Here is a 20729-nt window from a genome sequence, read left to right as displayed (position 1 = left end):
GCTCCACCAACTCAATTTTTTTTTAGGATCGTTACAATTACAGTCAACATATTTATTGTAAACATCAATCATGATCCATAAAAAACCCACTCAAATTTAAAGAATAAATATGTTGGCACTGAATTTCAGATAAAACTTAAAACATACAAAATAAAAGAAAAATATCAGTTCAGCAAGTCAGATCCACATAAGCCAAACAAAATGTTACAGTGTTGTAAAAGCAGACAGCTACAAAATAAAAATCTGCAAAATTAGCAGGATTTTGAGCCAGTTGCAGGCTGCTAAGGAATGGTTGTGTTTCTTTTTAAGATTAAAATTACAGAGTTGAGTACATAGAGTAGCTCCATGACCATTCTATCTGCAACAGCTCAACAATGGTCCTGAGCTGGTTTTATTTCCATGGAAACACTAAACCATGTTTACCATATGGTTACCCAGGGACTTGAACACATTGTGTTTGACCTGAGTAACAATCAGCTCTTAGCCAAATAAATTACATAACTTTTCTAAATTAGTCACCAAGTGGCCAATCAACAAAACTCTGTCCACTGGTAGTACAACCATGGTCATTCTGGTAAGCATGTTGGTATTTAGTTAATGACTCCAATAAACATCAAATCATTGTGATTTGAATGATTATATTAAATCCAAAATCAGTAAAGTCAGGATATTTAAAAAAGTTGAGAGTTGTTTGCAAAAAGATGAAATAATACCTTATACGGCTTTTTAAAGTGCCATTTCATGCCAAAGTTCTAAAAATATAAAAATTCAGAATTGGATACTATTTTCAAAAGATAAACATTTCCAAAAAATTGTAAACCTTAAGTAAAAGCAGGATAAAATATAAAAGGCTAAAATTTTATACACAGTATATTAAATAAAATATAAAGGTAAAATATGTAAAATCCTTAAACAGATGACTTTCTCAGGTCCAACATCGTCATGAAGTTTCTTCAGAGTTAACATGAAAATATACTGCTGTTTCAATTGGTGATAGTCAAATGTGTTCCACTGTCAGTGGCTACTGGCAGGGTTGTTGTTGTTGTCTAGAATTAAAGTGGCTACTGGCAGGGTTGTTGTTGTTGTCTAGATTTAAAGTGGTGTGCATCCAACTTGGACAGTGGCTACTGGCAGGGTAAGCACTTTGGTCAAGGATCACACTTCAAAAGGTATCAAAAATCAGGTATGCGAGATTGAAACATAAATGGAACAATGCCAGCCCATCTCTGCAATTTGTTTTGTATGAGGAATCCCCCTCTCCAATGTTTGAATTTACTAAGCTTGTTTGAAGAGTTTTCATTATGCATCTATTACCAAGTGTGAAGACCACGCTGACTTGTATAATATTTTAAGTCGGTACCACATATACTTGTTTATAAATCAAGTCAAATGCAATCAACAAAAATCCTGCTCTGCCATAGCATAATGCGCCTGTTGATCAGGGTTGATTTTGTTTGTTTCTACTGATTACTCTTAACAAACTGCACAGACCCAGATCTGCCAGCACATTATGTGTTGTTTCCAGTTCAACTCCTCTTATATGTGAGTATATATGGCATATGGAATCTTCCATTCAGAAACAGGTGACTGAGTGTCAGCTCTGACTACTATATCAGCCCTCTCATTGCCCTTTACACCAACATGACTTGGCAGTCCTACAGTACTGCGTACTATTTTCCAGACAGTTCAAGAATATTTCCTCAACTTTTCTATGGTCATCTTTATTTCTGTTGAATATCTATCTGTATTAGCACTGAAACAAAATTACTGAGAAAATGAAAACTTTGATTTATGAAAACCTACCCACTTGCATAAACTTGACACATTATCAGCAGAGTACACAGTTGATACAAAACCATTCATATGCTACTTTGTCAACAAACATGTCACCTGCCATATGCAATGAAGTGTGAGGATGTACAACTTCCCGTTCAATATTGCTGCTTTTACCCAAAGAAGTCAATTCATTCATTCATTCATTTATTCATCCATCCATGAGGGTAAAAAGATAAAACAACATGATAGTGTTTAATAAACCTTTTACTGCTACGCAATATTTTTCTGAAATTCATCAAAATTATTTGTCAGAACATGATAAATCACATAAGTTATGGAATAACAAATATTACATGTAGATGACACTCAAACGGATGTCACTGAACAAACAGTTGAAACATTGGAATATAAATCAGATTTATGCAACAAACAAATAATAATGTTAAATTTCTTTGAATTTTTTTTGAGATGGCTGATAAATTATAATTTGCAGTCAAAAAACAAAATTTATAAGCATCTCTCCCATGCCGCTGTCAATTTTATTTATTTTACTTTTTTAAAAAAGTATCTTAATTTTTATTATATACCACTACTTACTTTTGAAGAAATGTGTTTATTTCCCATATTATTAATGTTATTTACTTGAAAATAACCACAAAATGCATTGAAGTACATGTACATCAAACTGAAATATGAATGTAAATAAACTTGACATCGTACTCTTTTCACATACTTTATGTTATAAAGACAATCAAAGATGATGCCAACATTTGCTTTCAGCATGAGTAACCAAAGTTTTGAGCATTTTGAATAATACCTAGATCTGACAATGTTTATTTGTTTTCTTCTACCTGAATATACTGCCATTGGTATGGGGTGGGGGGCAGTTTTAACAGCAGTTTTAAAACCTTATTGGCTGTATCATGCTAAGGAAATGGGACCATTAGTTTTAAGTTGTTAAAATAAAACTGTCAAATTATTTCCTATTCCAACTGCATTGCAACTGTATTCTCATGCCTAGCTTGTGAAAGTAGGCTGGTTGTAAGTGAAAAGACCATCACAGTAGTGTGCTAATGGGGGGGGGGGAAGCAGACAGGGCAGTTGCCTCAGAGGTCTTGGGGTGCCAAACCCCCTTTGGGCCTTCATTATTGCCCCAGGCCCCATTTATCCTCAGGATGGCACTGCCATCATATGTGGGTTCAAGAAAACCAATCTTTGTCTTGTCTTGACTAGATAAAATTTGGCTGTATTGAATATAACTTTACTACTTACTAAATCCCATGTTGATGCCATATCACACCTTAAGAATATATCTGTGTAAATTTTCACTCTTGCCAATTACAGTTCAACATTATTTATTAACATCTGTGTGCATTAATTATAGATTACTGTTGCCTATTTTGCCAACTTGTTGTCAGTCCATCAAATGTTGTAACTAAGGTCACCTTTTTAAAAAAATAAAGGTACCCAGTTCAAACTTGATAATAAAATGGCTCCAAATCATGAAAATATAATGTTTGGCTGGAAGACATGGGTTTTAAATCTTTCTAATTCATGGCCAGGTGAATTAATATATAATAAGATACAAGTTTTACATATTAAATCAAGAAATTGCAGTTTCACACCTACTGTAACCCTCGATTTCTTAATTGTTTTCACATTCACAGCCACACTTCTTGTAAATCTAGGCATCATTTTAATGTGGATAAATTTTCCCTTTCAAAGAGCTATCACATCTTTTTAAGTGTGAGAAGTTAACAGTTACAAAATGTCAAGATTCTGCAGCTTTTTGAAAATCAAAAACCACTCCACATTAAAATGGCACCCTGTTTATTGGGCAGAGTCTCATTAAATACAACAAACATCTTGAAATAGAGTGCTGGGTGTGAAACTTTAAGTTCTCAATTTAAAAACCTTGTCTGTTATTGTACACTTATCTAATGGACCAATGGTTTGAACTAGCTATCATCATTTCCAAGAATAATATTTTCATGGTTTGGACCCATTTTCATATCAAGTAATCAGGAACTTTGGTTTTTAATTAGAGCATAAGTACTGTTGTGGACAGGTGTACCATGCAGAGTAATGACAATGATGCATATCACTCATCCCAACAAATTTTCCCTAAGCCCTGTAAGTTTCAACTTTATTACTCATCCCAACAAATTTTCCCAAAGCCCTGTAAGTTTCAACTTTATTACTCATCCCAACTAATTTTCCCTAAGCCCTGTAAGTTTCAACTTTATTACTCATCCCAACAAATTTTCCCTAAGCCTTGTATGTTTCAACTTTATTACTCATCCCATCAAATTTTCCCTAAGCCAGGGGCCCAGAGTGGCCGAGTGGTCTAAAGCGCTCTCTGTTACAGATCACTGCCATCTCACCTCTATCTGCGTGGGTTCGAGTCTCGGATTCGGCTAATGTGGGTATGTGAGAAAGCTTGCCGGTAGCTTCTCGTGGGTCGGTGGTTCTTTCCGGGGTTTTCCCGGGTTCTTCCTCCACCATTAATACTGGCCGCCATGTATAGCCTATCGTGTGCTGAAAAATGGCATTAAACCCTACAACAACAACAACAACAATTCCCTAAGCCTTGTATGTTTCAACTTCATTACTCATCCTAACAAATTTTCCCTAGGCCTTGTAAGTTTCAACATTATTACTCATCCCAACAAATTTTCCCTAGGCCTTGTAAGTTTCAACATTATTACTCATCCCAACAAATTTTCCCTAGGCCTTGTAAGTTTCAACATTATTACTCATCCCAACAAATTTTCCCTAGGCCTTGTAAGTTTCAACATTATTACTCATCCCAACAAATTTTCCCTAGGCCTTGTAAGTTTCAACATTATTACTCATCCCAACAAATTTTCCCTAGGCCTTGTAAGTTTCAACATTATTACTCATCCCAACAAATTTTCCCTAGGCCTTGTAAGTTTCAACATTATTACTCATCCCAACAAATTTTCCCTAGGCCTTGTAAGTTTCAACATTATTACTCATCCCAACAAATTTTCCCTAGGCCTTGTAAGTTTCAACATTATTACTCATCCCAACAAATTTTCCCAAAGCCCTGTAAGTTTCAACTTTATTATTCATCCCAACAAATTTTCCCTAAGCCTTGTAAGTTTCAAATTTATTACTTATCCCAAACATTTTTCCCTAAGCCTTTTAAGTTTCAAGTTTATTACTCATCCCAACAAATTTTCACTAAGCCTTGTAAGTTTCAACTTTATTACTCATCCCATCAAATTTTCCCTAGGCCTTTTAAGTTTCAACTTTATTACTCATCCCAACAAATTTTCCCTAGGCCTTTTAAGTTTCAACTTTATTACTCATCCCAACAAATTTTCCCTAGGCCTTTCAAGTTTCAACTTTATTACTCATCCCAACACATTTTCCCTAGGCCAATTAGGTTTCATGATTATTAGTATCATCCAGTCTCATCATTAGTGTCTTTAGAGGCAAGACACTATGCACCCTCCAAAACATCTTGCAAGAAGGGGACTAATTGAAACAGGAGCTTCAGTGGCTCTGTCATTTCACATGCCAGACTCATCACCAACAGGATGCAGTTTGAAGCCTCTCATAGGATCAGGCCTGACTGGCAACCATGGTGTATCACTGGGCATAGTAAATTACTTAAAATTGCCATGGCATAATCTACTTCAAATTGCCATGGCATACTCTACTTCAAATTGCCATGGCATAATCTATTTCACATTGCCAAGGCATAATCTACTTCTGTCGATGCTATGCTCTGACACTCATGCTTATTTTGATATGAACATTTGTGAAACTTGGTAATGCATCTTGGCATAGCATATAATATGAATCCAATTATTTCATAAATTTTATATTAAATGAAAATTTGTGTAAGATTTTCTATATATCAGAAAACAACCATGGAATAATGAGCATTTCTCTGTATATGATACCTCTTCCACATTGGCCTAGAGTTGTACAAAAACAATTTACCAAGACATTTACAAAGAGAGGCACAATTTTTTAAAGGTAGCTGTAAATTCATTAGTGATGACGGTTGCAGGTGTTACATTCTGCTCAATACCAACACCTCTTCCTTTTGCCCCATCACTTATCATTGATGCTATATTGTTTGTAAATCAACACAAGGAAGTAAATGCATACAAAAATGACAGTGCTGTGTAAAATTAGATCCATGGCCACTGTCCCAATGCCTTACCCATATACTAAGGTGTCATCACACAAAACAACCTTACAACCTTTCTTCTAATTATTTCAATGCAAGGTAAAACCTGTGGACTGATCCAGGAAATTTGTATATCTGTATATCTGACAATTGCCTGTTTATTAGGATGTTTGGTATAAGCAGTATATTTGTTTAATGTGGTATCGATCTTGCTGGTTCTGTACATGTACCATGGGGCAGAGAATGAACCAGTTTTGGTGGCAATATTATTCCTAAAAACTGTATAAAAACAAAATTTTATTTCAGACTTGATTTAATGAGTTATCTTTTTCAATACCTGCTTATCTACCTCCAACACTCACACCCACCAAAGACAATTTCTGCAAGATGAATCTACCAATGGTTGAGCTGCATGTTGAATCCTGCCTGTTCCATAGAAACTACCTACTGTACTCCAAAAAAGGGACATGGAGCCTAAAGTCTCTAAGAGATATTGCTAAATAAAAAGGCAAAATCCCTTGTCTGTCAGCACTTCTGGCTTAAATTCTCCAAGAAAGATGGAAAATTAATAGCTAACTAAGCCATTTATCATGATTGCAATGCTTAAGTGAAGTTTGCAGATGGGACAATGAACTTGCCTGACCATGTTCACCATCATCATCCATATCCCTACTGCCAATGCAGCCAAGAAGATGCAAAGTAAATTGGAACCTACAGTAACTCAGATTTAGTCATATAGAATATTTCCCATTCATTATTTACATAAAAAGAAACCAAGTTATATTCCACATTTACTTCTTGTTCACCTTTAATATCATTTTACACTTGGCAAAGATTTTTCCTAACATACTGCAATATGTACCATACATACTCGCTTATAAGTCGAGTCAAACTGCAAACAACAAAGATCCTGATCTGCAATAGCATAATGCACCTGCAGATCAGGGTCTATGTTGTTTGTTTTACAGATTACTCCATGCAAACTGCAGATCTACTGGCACACTAGACGACATTTGATTTGGGTCTGTGCAGTTTGCAGTTGGACTCATAAGCAAGTATATATGATATTACAATACACTGTCATGAACTGCAATATGAAAATGAAGGCAACACAAAACTCAAACACTTATACTGTACTCACCTGCTTTACTCAGAAGTGGGAGGATCAGGAGGGATGTCAAGAGTATCTGTATCATCCAAAATGGTGGTGGTGGTGGTGGTAGTGTTCTACATGATTTTACACCTGAAATTAAACAAAGCAGCAGTCTTAGGATTGGTCAAATCAACTCTGTGTTATACATCGCAGTATTTAGTAACCTGGCAGTATTTCATGTTTAAAACACTGAGGAGTCTAGCCTAGTAACCACTTTGGAAATGTGAGGGATGCACTTATCAGAAAAGTTTTATCACATGAAAATTTGCCAATTTTATTAAATGGAGGATGGGCATTAGCTTATCACCTACGAATGAGTGCATATCATTAAGATGCTTGATGACTGACTGATCTTGGGAATCCTAGATTTATTTGTTTGTTTTTTTAACCAGGTACCGCATATTCTCATGTACAAGTCAAGACCAGCAGCAGGGTCTACGCAGTTTTATCAACAGGTTACTTCTAATTTTAAACACCCAGATCTGCTGGTGCATTATCTGACTGCAGATCTGGGTTTGCACAGTTTGCAGCTGAACTCATCATAAAAGAAAGTATATGTAGTACCTCGTAAAGTCTGAACTTTGCTATGTTGTTCCCAATCATATGTAATGGCTATTCTCAACCCATATATATGTGAGAAAGCAATAAACAGAAAACCAAAGACATTCTTGATATAACCAGATCTAATCAACCTGTATCAAGCCTTTTCAACCCCAAAGAATGTAGCTGGCTGTATAAGTAACCTAAAATCAGTTTTATCACAGGAAGACAACACCTAGGAACTTGAATATCTGCCAGTCAGGTCTTTCAAAAAAAAAAAAAGGCAGACAACCCACTGATTCAATGCACTCTATCTCTCAGGCTAAAAAGACTATAAAGAAACTGCCATAAATGCTGCTGAGGCAGACAAGGTATCTTAAGATATTCCTTTCTGTATCAACCAGACACTCTTCACCTGAAGATACACAATGTCTGCCTTCACTGAAGAGAGATGTGAAACTGTCACCACTGAAGAGGGGTTGTCTAGTTCAACCAGACCTCTCACATGACTTCATGAACTCCTTGCAGAATGAAAGTCTGAATTGTCAAAATAAGGTTTTTCCAAAATAAGAATAAGTGATCTGATTGGCTGATGAGGTGACCTAATATGCCATTGTGATCATGAGATGACATCATGATTCATGTAAACATTGACAGTTTCAGTGACCTTTGCATCATATTATGTTAAGCTAGAGTACTGCAAATGACACATGATCTGCTAGTCTTGTAACCTTTTCCCCACTAATGACTTTGACCCTTGAACTTGTTATTTGATCATACCTGCCATAAAATGTCATGTGTAAAACACAAACTTTTACTCCCAAACCCCACGACATGGTCATCTTTCAAAAAACATGAATTACAACTCCCAAGCCCCTTAACATTGTCATTTTCAAAAATCATGATTTCTGATTCCCAAACCCCTTGACAAGGTCATCTTTAAAAATACACGATTTCCAGCCATCTTAAAAACAACAAGAGAGAAAATGAAAAATAGAAAGAGACTTTCTGGACACTGTGATATATACCATTAACCTGTATAAACTGTAAACTGTCCTGCCTAATGCTCAAGGAAAACTTTCACCTAGGGGCAGCTGTATACAGCTGATTGTCCCCATGGGGCAGCTGTATACAGTTGATTGTCACCATGGGACAGCTGTATACAGTTGACTGTCACCGAGGGGCAGCTGTACACAGTTGATTATCACCATGGGGCAGCTTCATACAGCTGATTGTCACCTAGGGGCATCTGTATACAGTTGATTGTCACCATGGGGCAGCTGTATACTGTTGATTGTCACTTAGGGGCAGCTGTATACAGTTGATTGTCACCATGGGGCAGCTGCATACAGTTGATTGTCACCTAGGGGCAGCTGTATACAGTTGATTGCCACCTAGGGGCAGCTGTAAATAGTTGATTGTCATAAAGGTGGTTAAAACATAAGCACCACCCTTGTGCGAATTACTTAACTGACAATAGCCATGGTGATGTGGTGTAATGAATCCATTGTGAGAGAAGCATATAGCATATTTGCATAGGTTGTAGTCTTTGTTGTTATGTGGCTTAATTGCATTTTTCAGCACAAGACGGGCTATATATGGCGGCCAGTATAAATGGTGGAGGAAGGACCTGGGAAAACCCTGGAAAAAAAACACCAACCTACGAGAAGCTACTGGCAAGCTTATATTTATTATCTATATATTAGCCGAGCCCGAGACTCAAACCCATGCAGACAGAGGTGAGATAGCAGTGATCTGTAATGGTGAGCATTTTGGACACTTGGTTGCTCGGGACCCCCCTATTTGCATAGGTAAAATACATGAAGTGGAACAATCCAAATCATTAAAATTAAGTAAGAAACATGTTTAAAAAATTAAAGATATCACTATTTGTTACCTTGAATAATAACGTTTAAACCATTTTTATTAAAGATTACTAGGCAGTTATAATCAGCAGCAATATTTCTTTGAAGTCCAGTTTCACCATAATTGGATGACTGCAAAAGTGTCATTCATTATTTTCTAACGCAAAATGTTGAAGCATAACTTTGATTCAGATGAGGAAGATCTAATGACAAAGCAAGCAAAGCCCGGCAAAGCTATTAGCTTGAAAAATATATTCTTTATTGGATTCACAAAAAAACAGAGTGAATTAAATCCATTATACAAGTTTGTAAACAAAATCTTCATTGGAGGCAAAAAAATAAATTTTGGTTCAAAAGAAAATCGGGCCCTAAAATTCAATGGTTTGTCCCTAACAGCAAGTCAAAACACTGTCAGTTTAAAAGTGTATTAAAAACTTCAACAAAACCATATTTTATTTTATTTTATTCAAATTTGAATTTCCAGTCATTTGGGGGGGGGGGGTTAAGCCCACTTACCCATCTTGGGACCTCAAAATGCACTGACTCTCAAAAAAAACACACCAAAAAAAACATACAGTGTCAGGTGTTCTTGACTACTGATACATTAGAACATATTTCAAGTTTCATCAAAATATCTGAAGGGACTAAAAGGATAAAACCTGGATAAGAAAACAGGTGACTGATTTACATTATCCCCTGTTGTGACCTTGACCTCTTGACCCAAAGGATTGGGGACATGACTAAATACACAAAACATTGTAAGTCACATTGTATAAATATCAACAGTCATTTAAAAGTTATACCCATACAAGAATGCAACTCAGAATTACATATTCTCTTGTTGTGAGCTTGCCCTTGGGGCAAGAGGGCATGGCTATGGTATGTGACACAGTGCCTGTACATGAAGATAAAGGTTTATAAAAATATCTTAAGCAGTTCAAACATTATCCTCTGAATAAGGATCAACATATCTTCCAACCTTCCTGCCAGTTTTAAAGTTTTTATTATTATTTTAAGTATTTAATACACTTCCAAAATGAAATACAGCTGGTAGACCCCACACACACACATAAATAATAAAACCCATCAAGGCTTCCATCTTTAAAATCCATTGGACAGTGGAATATGGCACTAATACTAATGCAGTTGCGGACTTTGCCGTTCTCAACAATTCATTGGGGGCTGGGGGTTGGAGGTGATCCAGGTGTCACCAGTGTAATCATATATACCAGCTTATAAGTCAAGCTGCAAAAAAGATCCTGATCTGCCATAGCATAATGTGCCTGCAGATCAGAGTCTCTGCTGTTTGTTCCTGATTACTCCTAACAAACTATACAGACCCAGATCTGCCAGTAGATTATGCGATGGCAGATCTTGGTCTGTGCAGTTTGCAGCTGAACTCAACTTATAAGCAAATATATATGGTAATTTTTTGCTCTTGTTAGAAACTAGAAGGTTTTTCAAACTTCCTCCAAGATCTTGACAAATCTTTCTCTGCAATGAAAGTTATCTCTTTGTTGTGATGGAGTGTCACACTTCTTTTACAATTGAATTTCTTCACAATATTGCTATCTGGAAATGTTTCCTTATTTAGGTTATAAAACTATCCACAACTTCAAGCACTTGTTTATGATAGGCAACGAAACAGCAGAAAAGCTACTGTAACTTGGTCTGCCAATGACGACTGTCACTAGTTATTTCTGGAACTGAGCTCTGCAGTCATGCATAATTCTGATGCAGGATGTCAATACGTGCAAACTATAAAATGCTGCCCCTTCTTTCTGTACTAATCAAAGTCAAACTCTGTCAAGCAGGAGTTCTGAAATCTGGTTTTGCTGGGCTCTGCAGATGGGACATCTTTCCTTGAATCAGTTATTATATCAAGCTTTATGATTCCAGCCACTGATATAATCACATTTAACATTTTATATTTGTAGTAAAATCTGATTTAGAAGAAACAGTGTCACTGATCACAAACTAGGCAGTGATCTTTAATAACAATGGCTCAAACATTCTAATTCAAGGCAATGAAATGTAATGACTTTGGTTTTTCCAATACACATCTCTGATTTACCAAACTTCCAATGAATTGAGTCGTTCCAGTAAGTCTCATTTACCTATCCAAATTAGCAAAGACAATCACTCAAGCTGTTTTCAGTCAATTATGTAATCTGTGTCACTGCTAGTCAAGAGTCGCTGATCCACTACATTATTCAGCAACATTCCATTGGTAACTCGTGGCCAGAAAAATTAAGTAATCAAGCAGATTAATACAGTTAATTGTTGTATGAGGAAATTACACTTGTAAAATGTTTATACATTTATTTGTCAGGCATGGAAATTACAACCACTAAGCCATTGATAAAGTTAATTGTCATACATGGAAATTGTCACCGCTGAGCAGTTTATACAGTTAAATGTCATACATGGAAATTATCACACTGAGCAGTTTATACAGGTAAATGTTGTATATGGAAATCATAACCATTGAGCAGTTTATACCGTTAAATGTCCTACATGGAAATTATCACCACTGAGCAGTTGATACAGTTAACTGTAACAGAAGTGATGCAGAAATAAACAGAAAGATTTATTGGAAATTGAGTTTTCATAAATACAACCCTCTCATCATGTTTGGTAAAAATTCATGTTTTTGTGTGACAAGCCATGACATTGCAGGTATGATACATGTCACAGAATTACATATTTCTTGCCAGGACCTAGACCTGGCTGTTTGTACATAGTGCTACATTATAATGTATGATGTCTGAAGGTACAGTACTTACTTATATTGTCAGGTTTGTAGGTACAACACTGTCACTATAATGTGTAATTTGTGAAGAAACAGCACTCCCTTATTATAATGTTAGGTTTGTAGGTACAACATTCCCTTACTGTATGTCAAGTTTCTAGATACAACATTCCCTTATTGTATGTCAAGTTTCTAGGTACAACAGTCCCTTATTGTATGTCAAGTTTCTAGGAACTAGCCCCTTATTGTGTGTCAAGTTTCTAGGTACAACAGTCCATTATTCAATGTTAGGTTTGTAGGTACAACAGTCCCTTATTGTATATTAAGTTTCTAGGTACATCAGTCCCTTATTGAATGTTAAGTTTGTAGGTACAACAGTCCTTTATTGTATGTTAGGTTCCCATGTACAACAGTCCCTTACTGACTGTTAGATTTCTAGGTACAACAGTCCCTTATTGTATGTTAGGTTCCTATGTACAACAGTCCCTTATTGACTGTTAGGTTTCTAGGTACAACAGTCCCTTTTTGTATGTTAGGTTTGTAGGTACAACATTCATTTTTAAATGTTAGGTTTCTAGGTACAACAGTCCCATATTGTATGATAGGTCTGTAGATACAACAGTCCCTTATTGTATGTTAGGTTTGTAGGTACAACATCCCCTTATTGAATATTAGGTTTGTGGACAACACTCCCTCATTACAATGTGTAATGTTTGTAGGAACATCACTTCCTTATTTTAAAATCGGGTTTGAGGTGCAGCACTCCCTCATTATAATGGTATGGTTGTAGTTACAGCACTACCTCATTATAACATGTCATGGTTGTTGGTACAAGATTCCCTTATTAAAACATCAGTTTGTAGGCGCAGCACTCCCTTGTTATTGTGGCATGGTTGTAGGTAAAGCACTACCCCATTATAATGTGTCATGGCTATAGACACAACACTACCTCATTATAATGTGTCCATAGGAGACATAGTGTATATTGCTTTATAATGTGGATGCCTAATAATGAAGTATACTCTTCAAATAACTTTCTTACTAAATAATGAAATGGGATCTGTGACCAGACTTGCCTTATAACAGGAACTTGTTACAATGAATGGCCTTTTAGTAAAGGAATGCTCTATTTGATATATAATTTATGTATATAGATCACTAATCATATTTTAAAAAATCAAACAGTTTACTATTTGCCAACATCTTCTGGCATACTCAGGAAAGACTTTATCCTGGTGCCCAGATTTGTTGTTGTTGTAGTAGGGTTTAACAACTTTTTTCAGCACAATAGAGGCTATACATGGTGGCTAGTATAAATGGTGGAGGAACAACCCGGGAAAACCCTGGAAAGAACCACCGACTCATGAGAAGCTACTGGCAAACTTTCTCACATGCCCAGATTTGTTCCTGGTGCTCTGGCAATGGTGTGCATGTGACATGTATCCATGATTCCTTTAAAAAAGATGTCCAGTCACCATTAGCATATGATGAATAGTATACTCCCTCATTTTAATGTTATCCATTAAAGCCACATCTACCTTATATGGAGACTAGCTTAGAATCATGTACAAGATACATATAATTTTCATATCATGGAATGAAATGGGAATTAAGACAATGCCAACCATATAACAAGAACCATGGTCACATGAATGGCTTTATACCAAGGGAGTGCTGTATTTGGAATTGCATTGATATAAGAGGCCCAATAGATGAACATGTCAACTATATATATAGTTTTTATCATTGAGATAGTGGAGTATTGGTATTATTTGAGGTTCAAGATAAAAGACAACGCTGATTGATTCTGCTGTCACAGTGATACCATTAATAAGCTAGTGCATACTTATTAACTGCTGTCAAAATGATACCATTATTAAGCTAGTGCATACTTATTAACTGCTGTCAAAATGATACCATTAATAAGCTAGTGCATACTTATTAACTGCTGTCAAAGTGATACCATTAATAAGCTAGTGCATACTTATTAACTGCTGTCAAAGTGATACCATTAATAAGCTAGTGCATACTTATTAACAACATTATGTAAGCACTATTCTCAGCAAACAGCAGCATTTTGTTGACTCAAACAAAACATTTTGGAAAATGTTGAATTCTCTGTGTGTGTGTGTGTGTGCATATCTGTGCAAATTTGAACAAAGTGTTGAGCACAAAGATATATATATATAAATTTGTGCATTTGTGTCTGGCTGATACTATCAAAGAATTGATTTTACACTAATTAAAGCAACCAGTTTAAACCAAATATTGCCACTGACAATTTTCTTGAAGTCTGCGCAACACAATACTTTGTCTGCGTAAATTCCAATTAAAAGAAAATACATTTCTCTAAGCAATCAGCTGCAGTAAGATACTTTATCCGTGAAAAAATAAACTGAAACAAAAATTACTTCTACTTCACTTGAAAAGTTGATAGGCATCAGATGAAAGCCCTTGCACATTTGAGTGGATAATTTTCATGATGCATGCATACATATGCAGCATGATTCTATGCCAGCATGCAGATACACACAGCATGATTCCATGCCATAGTTTTCAAAAAGCCTCTCAGACCTAATTAATCATCAGCCAATGTACCAGCAGCCTACTGGCTACTGTATTTATTTGTGTATTAAGAAGCAGCCAAAGCACCACAATACATTGTGGCTACCGTATGTGTATTAAGAAGCAGCCAATGCACCGCAATACATTGTGGCTACTTATGTGTATTAAGAAGCAGCCAATGCACCACAATACATTGTGGCTACCTTTACGTGTATTAAGAAGCAGCCAATGCACCACAATACATTGTGGCTACCTTTACGTGTATTAAGAAGCAGCCAATGCACCCAAAACATTGTGTCTACATGTGTATTAAGAAGCATCTAATGCACCACAATACATTGTGGCTACTGTATGTGTATTAAGAAGCAGCCAATGCACCACAATACATTGTGGCTATTGTATGTGTATTAAGAAGCAGCCAATGCACCACAATACATTGTGGCTACTGTATGTGTATTAAGCAGCAGCCAATGCACCACAATACATTGTGGCTACTGTATGTGTATTAAGAAGCTGCCAATGCACCACAATACATTGTGGCTACTGTATGTGTATTAAGAAGCTGCCAATGCACCACAATACATTGTGGCTACTGTATGTGTATTAAGCAGCAGTTGGTGTAACACCAACCACCATGGTTACTGTTTTCATTTGTGTATGAAGCAACACTGAACTGCAAACAGCACAGAACTAGTTTGTCTGTCACCAAATGTGCCAGCTGGTCTGGATCAAGGCTGTTGGCTTCAAATAATCAATCAAATAACAGCATAGACTCTGATCAACTGGTGCATTTAAGTATTTAAAAATGCTTTTTCTGAGCTGATTATGGTATAAACTGTCAGTTGCTAAATCACACAGCAAATAAATACCAAGCATCATTATATAAGTTGCATGATGTGGTAATGAGATTTGTATCATGATAAACTACTGCAGTGTGGATAGTATGTGTCTGACACTTCCTCACAGCAGCACAGATGCAGAAAAATCATTTCATTGCTAACAAAAATGAAACAAGATCTTTAAGGAAGTCTGGACACGAGTCCCATCCAGTCTCTAATTAGTGCAAAGATCAACACTAACACTTGCATCCCCTTCCAACCCTTCTTTGAATTGGTAAAGTCTGCATCTGGTTTAAGACTATTTCACTGTTCTATTGATATTAAATCAAGAAACTTCAGATATTTACTTTATATCTATATGACTGATTATCTTTGTACACATGTGATGACAGTTGCCAATGATAAGTGTACTATGCATGTACATAATGATGACAGATGACAAAGATAAGTGTACTATGCATGTACATAGTGATGACAGTTGCCAATGATAAGTGTACTACACATGTACATAGTGATGACAGTTGCCAATGATAAGTGTACTACACATGTACATAGTGATGACAGTTGCCAATGATAAGTGCACTATGCATGTACATAGTGATGACAGTTGCCAATGATAAGTGTACTACGCATGTACATAGTGATGACAGATGCCAATGATAAGTGTATGTACATAGTGATGATAGATGCCAATGATAAGTGTACTAAGCATGTACATAGTGATGACAGATGCCAATGATAAGTGTTCTATGCATGTACATAGTGATGACAGATGACAAAGATCAGCATAATGCACTTGTGTGTAATGAAATCATATTTTATTTTCTTTCATTCCAATTTGAAATTACAGTCATTTTCTATAGGCTTATATCTAGAAATATGTATATGACTTGTTCTCAATTGTATGTCATCTATTTTTGGAGTCACATGCACTGGTCCCATAAGAGACCACATAAAACACTTTTCGAGTAAAAAATTCTTAACACTGTCAGGAAGGTTGACATGTAAAAACATTTGATATGATTTCCTGACTGAAAAGGAGGTTGAAATTTTTGTATTTTATTCATTTGAAATAAGAAACATATCTACATGTCCAATCACAAGTTACAATAGCCACCATTTTCTTGGTGTTAATTTCACTTAGTTGATCACATGACTGTATTTTTTAGCACAAAATGTTGTTCATCAAACAGTTTATTCAGAAACATAGCAGCTGATGGCAGCATCCCCATATCATCCTGACCTATGAAATTAGCCATTGCAAGATTATTCATATTAACTACGCTTACTATGGCTGATTTACAGTGTTCTCAGCTGGACACCATTTATAAACTAGCAAATATGGTATAAAACCATAGCATTAGCAGCAGTGTGATGTAATCAAGAACTCATCAGCAGTGCTGGCATTATCAAGAGCTCATTAGAACTGTGGCATAATCAAGAGCTCATCAGCAGTGTGGCATAATCAAAAGCCCATGGGTACTGGCATAATCAAGAGCTCATCAGCAGTGTGGCATAATCAAGAGCTCATCAGCAGTGTGGCATAATCAAAAGCCCATGGGTACTGGCATTATCAAGAGCTCATCAGCAGTGTGGCATAATCAAGAGCTCATCAGCAGCGTGGCATAATCAAGAGCTCATTCCCAGTGTGGAATAATCAACAGCTCATCAGCAGTGTGGAATAATCAAGAGCTCATCAGCAGTGTGGCATAATCAAGAGTTCATCAGCATTGTGACATAATCAAGAGCTCATCAACACTGGCATAATCAAGAGCTCATCAACACTGACATAATCAAAAGCTCATCAGCACTGTGGCATAATCAGGAATTCATAAACAGTGTGGCATAATCAAGAGTTCATCAGCCTGTGACATAATCAAGAGCTCATCAGAACTGACATAATCAAGAGCTCATCAGCAGTGTGGCATAATCAAGAACTCATCAGCAGTGTGGCATAATCAAGAGCTCATCAGTAGGTGAACATAAACTGATACTCCCTCCAGACCAGCAATGCCTCTGCCCAATTGCAGTATGTGATACAGTTTCAAATCATTTTGCAAGTGAATAATTACAACCAACAGTGAGTCCTCTATTGCCTCAAATCCATCAAGCTAGCTATACAGTTAATATAACCACAAACTTTCATTCTGCCCTGAAAGATTTTTTAACAAGCTGTATGATCAATTAAAGTGCCGTTCTTTACAAAATGCTTTGAACAATATAATGAATTGTATGACTTAAGCATCCCGACATTGGGTTGAAAAGGAGATTAATTCACTTGAGCAGTTTTTGGGATGGTATTGTCTGCTTCAAAACAAAGTGCAGACGGTGTCCAAATAACAAAAAAATGTTATCTATAAAAATATACTGAACCCTACCTCCATCCTTTATGGAGGTGCAAGATCAACAATCTTGCTTGTCCTTTATTCACCAGTGTGAAGCAGCTGAACAAATATTACCACCCTGGTTCTCTCAATTTACACCCCAACATAAATGTCCAAATATCAACAACTGGGTGGCAAGGGTTAGAGGAAGCTTGGATTAGCAAGATCTATACAAAAAGATAATATTACATATCCATCAAGTAGGTTTAATTTTTACATATAAATTTCAGTCACAGACACAATTCATTTCTGGCACAAATCCCATCTCAACTTGTTGAATTTCACTCTCATGCCCATCAATATTTTGGAGAGAATCATATCATTCTGTTTTTACAGACACTAATGTTTATTTACAGGCTGATTTTCTTTCATGTCTGACTATGTACTTCACAATAAAAAGGGGAAATGGGTGCTGACAGGATAAACAAATTTAGAGAAAAAAAAACTGTTAAACATGAGGCCAAATATTTTTTTTACAACCAAGAAATGTTCAGAATAAGGTAAATTCAATGCACCATATCCATCTTTGAATTATGTTTTTCCCTCTGTTATTTGTAGTGCAACTAGAAAGTCCAGATTATCTGGTATCACACTGTAGAGCTATGTCTGTCTACCTTTCTATAATACCACCCACTTTAGTGTATTTTAAATGGCTGTGACGCTACAGAGCTCAGAAGTAGGATACTACCTCCTGACGCATAAACAAGGCATCAGGGGCTAATGGGTTATTGTTGATGACTGTATATGCTACAATTTCAGATATTTAAACAAAGTTTCATGCAAATTTCCTTTTGTTCTCCACTTATAAACATTACAGAAACATGGCATATCATTTGATAAAGCTGCAATATACAAAAAAACTGCAGCTAAGTTTTTGAGGTAGCATTGCCTTGCAAAATCTTTAACACAAAATTTAAACACTGTTGGCTTCAGCAACAATGAGGTCACCACCAGGAAAATGTAACCTATTTTGCTACTACAGGCAAGACAATGACAAAACAAACTGGCAATATTTTGGCTGAAATACAATTGCCACAGTATATTCTTTACATGCATTTATGTTTTACATAAAAATGAGTCATACATACCCAGTTAAAAGTCAAGCCCAACTGCAAGCAATATAGATCCTGATTTACTGTCATATAATGTGGTAGCAGATCAGGGTCTGTATTGTTTATTCTACTGATTACTCTTAATAAAATGCAAAGACCCAGATCTACCAGTGCATGGGTCTCAGTGCAGTCTGCAGCTAGGTTCAACTTAAAATCGAGTATATATGGCAAGAACTTATCATACATGCATAGTAACTTTCCAATCACAGACTGGAACTCGATGATACATACATATTGTTATCATAGTAATTTGATCTTGATTGCTAGATCACCTCAGGTTGTCAGAAAATCCTGATCATGATAAAGACAGGACAAATCAAGTCAAGATCCTGAATTTCTGATTTTAACAATGAGACATGATCCAGCAATCAAAATCAAATTACAATGATAGTGACAGTTTTGTTATGTACATATCAATTTTCTGATCAGTTATTACATAGCAAACTGAAAAACAAAAGAACTTGCTTAACAGTCATACCATTTTCATCTTAAATAACAAATCAAACTACATTTTGATCAGCTGATAGGCATATGACTACCACTGTTTTACTAATGAATTGCATGAAGTAACAGTCGCAAACTTTCACTACAATCGCTTTTAATGATGTGAATTCTTTGATGCATGCAGGCAGCAGACCCATTTTATCATGCAGTTGTCAAATTTTACAGCAGAGCATTTCTCCAGCTAAATTACTATGCAAGATTCTACCCGAAACTATACTGACAGTGGATGATGTGTTTCTGGTGGGACATTGTGAGACTCTTGAATGGGGACCTGGCATGGGGGTAACGGCATTAATATTTGAAAATTATTATATATACTAGGCTATAAAAATTTAGTCAAACTCCAAACAACAAAGATACTGATCTGCCATAGCATAATGCACCTGCAAATTAGAGTATATCTTGTTTGTTCTACTGATTACTCCTAACAAACTGCACATACTCAGCCCTGCTGGTGCAATTTGTGCCAACAGATCTGTATTTGTGTGGTTTGCAGTTGTACTCATCTAATAAACTAGTATATATGGTATTTATAGCAAGATTGGACACACTGGTGGAACAGATTTATTAAAGAGAATGTTAATCATTTTTTTGCATGTCAAGTGCTTGTTCAGTTGTAACCAGGAAACATTAGGGACAAAGTATAGTGATACAGAATCAGAAAATACCAGTACCACTTTCCTCCTTAAAAGAAATGACAGTAAAATTCTGGTTCTTTCTTGAGAACAAAATTTACATCTCACACGTCAGTGGTTCTTTCCGGGGTTTTCCCGGGTTCTTTCTCCACCATCAATAGTGGCCGCCATGTATAGCCTAGCATGTGCTGAAAAATGGCGTTAAACCCTACAAGAACAAGAACAACAACAACAACAACAGAATTTACAGGTATATAATAAGTGTAAGACCATCCCCAAATACACACACACACAAAACATTTATCAGATACCTTTTTGAACAATCTGTTTCACAAAGTTTAAGTGTATCCAAAGGGCTTACCTTAGAAGAAATGCGGCATGCACTAGTTGAAACAGTTTTGAAGAACCAATGTTAACTGCTTTTTCTGAAAGTCTC

The 20729-nt window shown here is 36.1% G+C and overlaps 1 protein-coding gene across 2 annotated transcripts in view; it reads right to left on the bottom strand.

Moving 5' to 3' along the window:
• LOC149773989 (inactive tyrosine-protein kinase transmembrane receptor ROR1-like) overlaps positions 1–20729 on the bottom strand; it is a 467815-nt gene that overhangs the window by 303234 nt on the left and 143852 nt on the right. For both annotated transcript variants that reach the window (XM_089945925.1, XM_089945926.1), the window contains exon 2: positions 7086–7187. In XM_089945925.1, the coding sequence (XP_089802051.1) occupies positions 7086–7187 (102 nt within the window). The remainder of the gene's footprint in view (positions 1–7085; positions 7188–20729) is intronic.

Source organism: Sinohyriopsis cumingii, unplaced genomic scaffold, assembly GCF_028554795.1.
Source record: "Sinohyriopsis cumingii isolate HCF-2022 unplaced genomic scaffold, ASM2855479v2 utg000459l, whole genome shotgun sequence".
In the NCBI taxonomy this organism is placed as follows: Eukaryota; Metazoa; Mollusca; class Bivalvia; order Unionida; family Unionidae; genus Sinohyriopsis; species Sinohyriopsis cumingii.
Note: the sequence above shows the minus strand (reverse complement) of the source record. Positions and strands in the feature narration are given on the sequence as shown.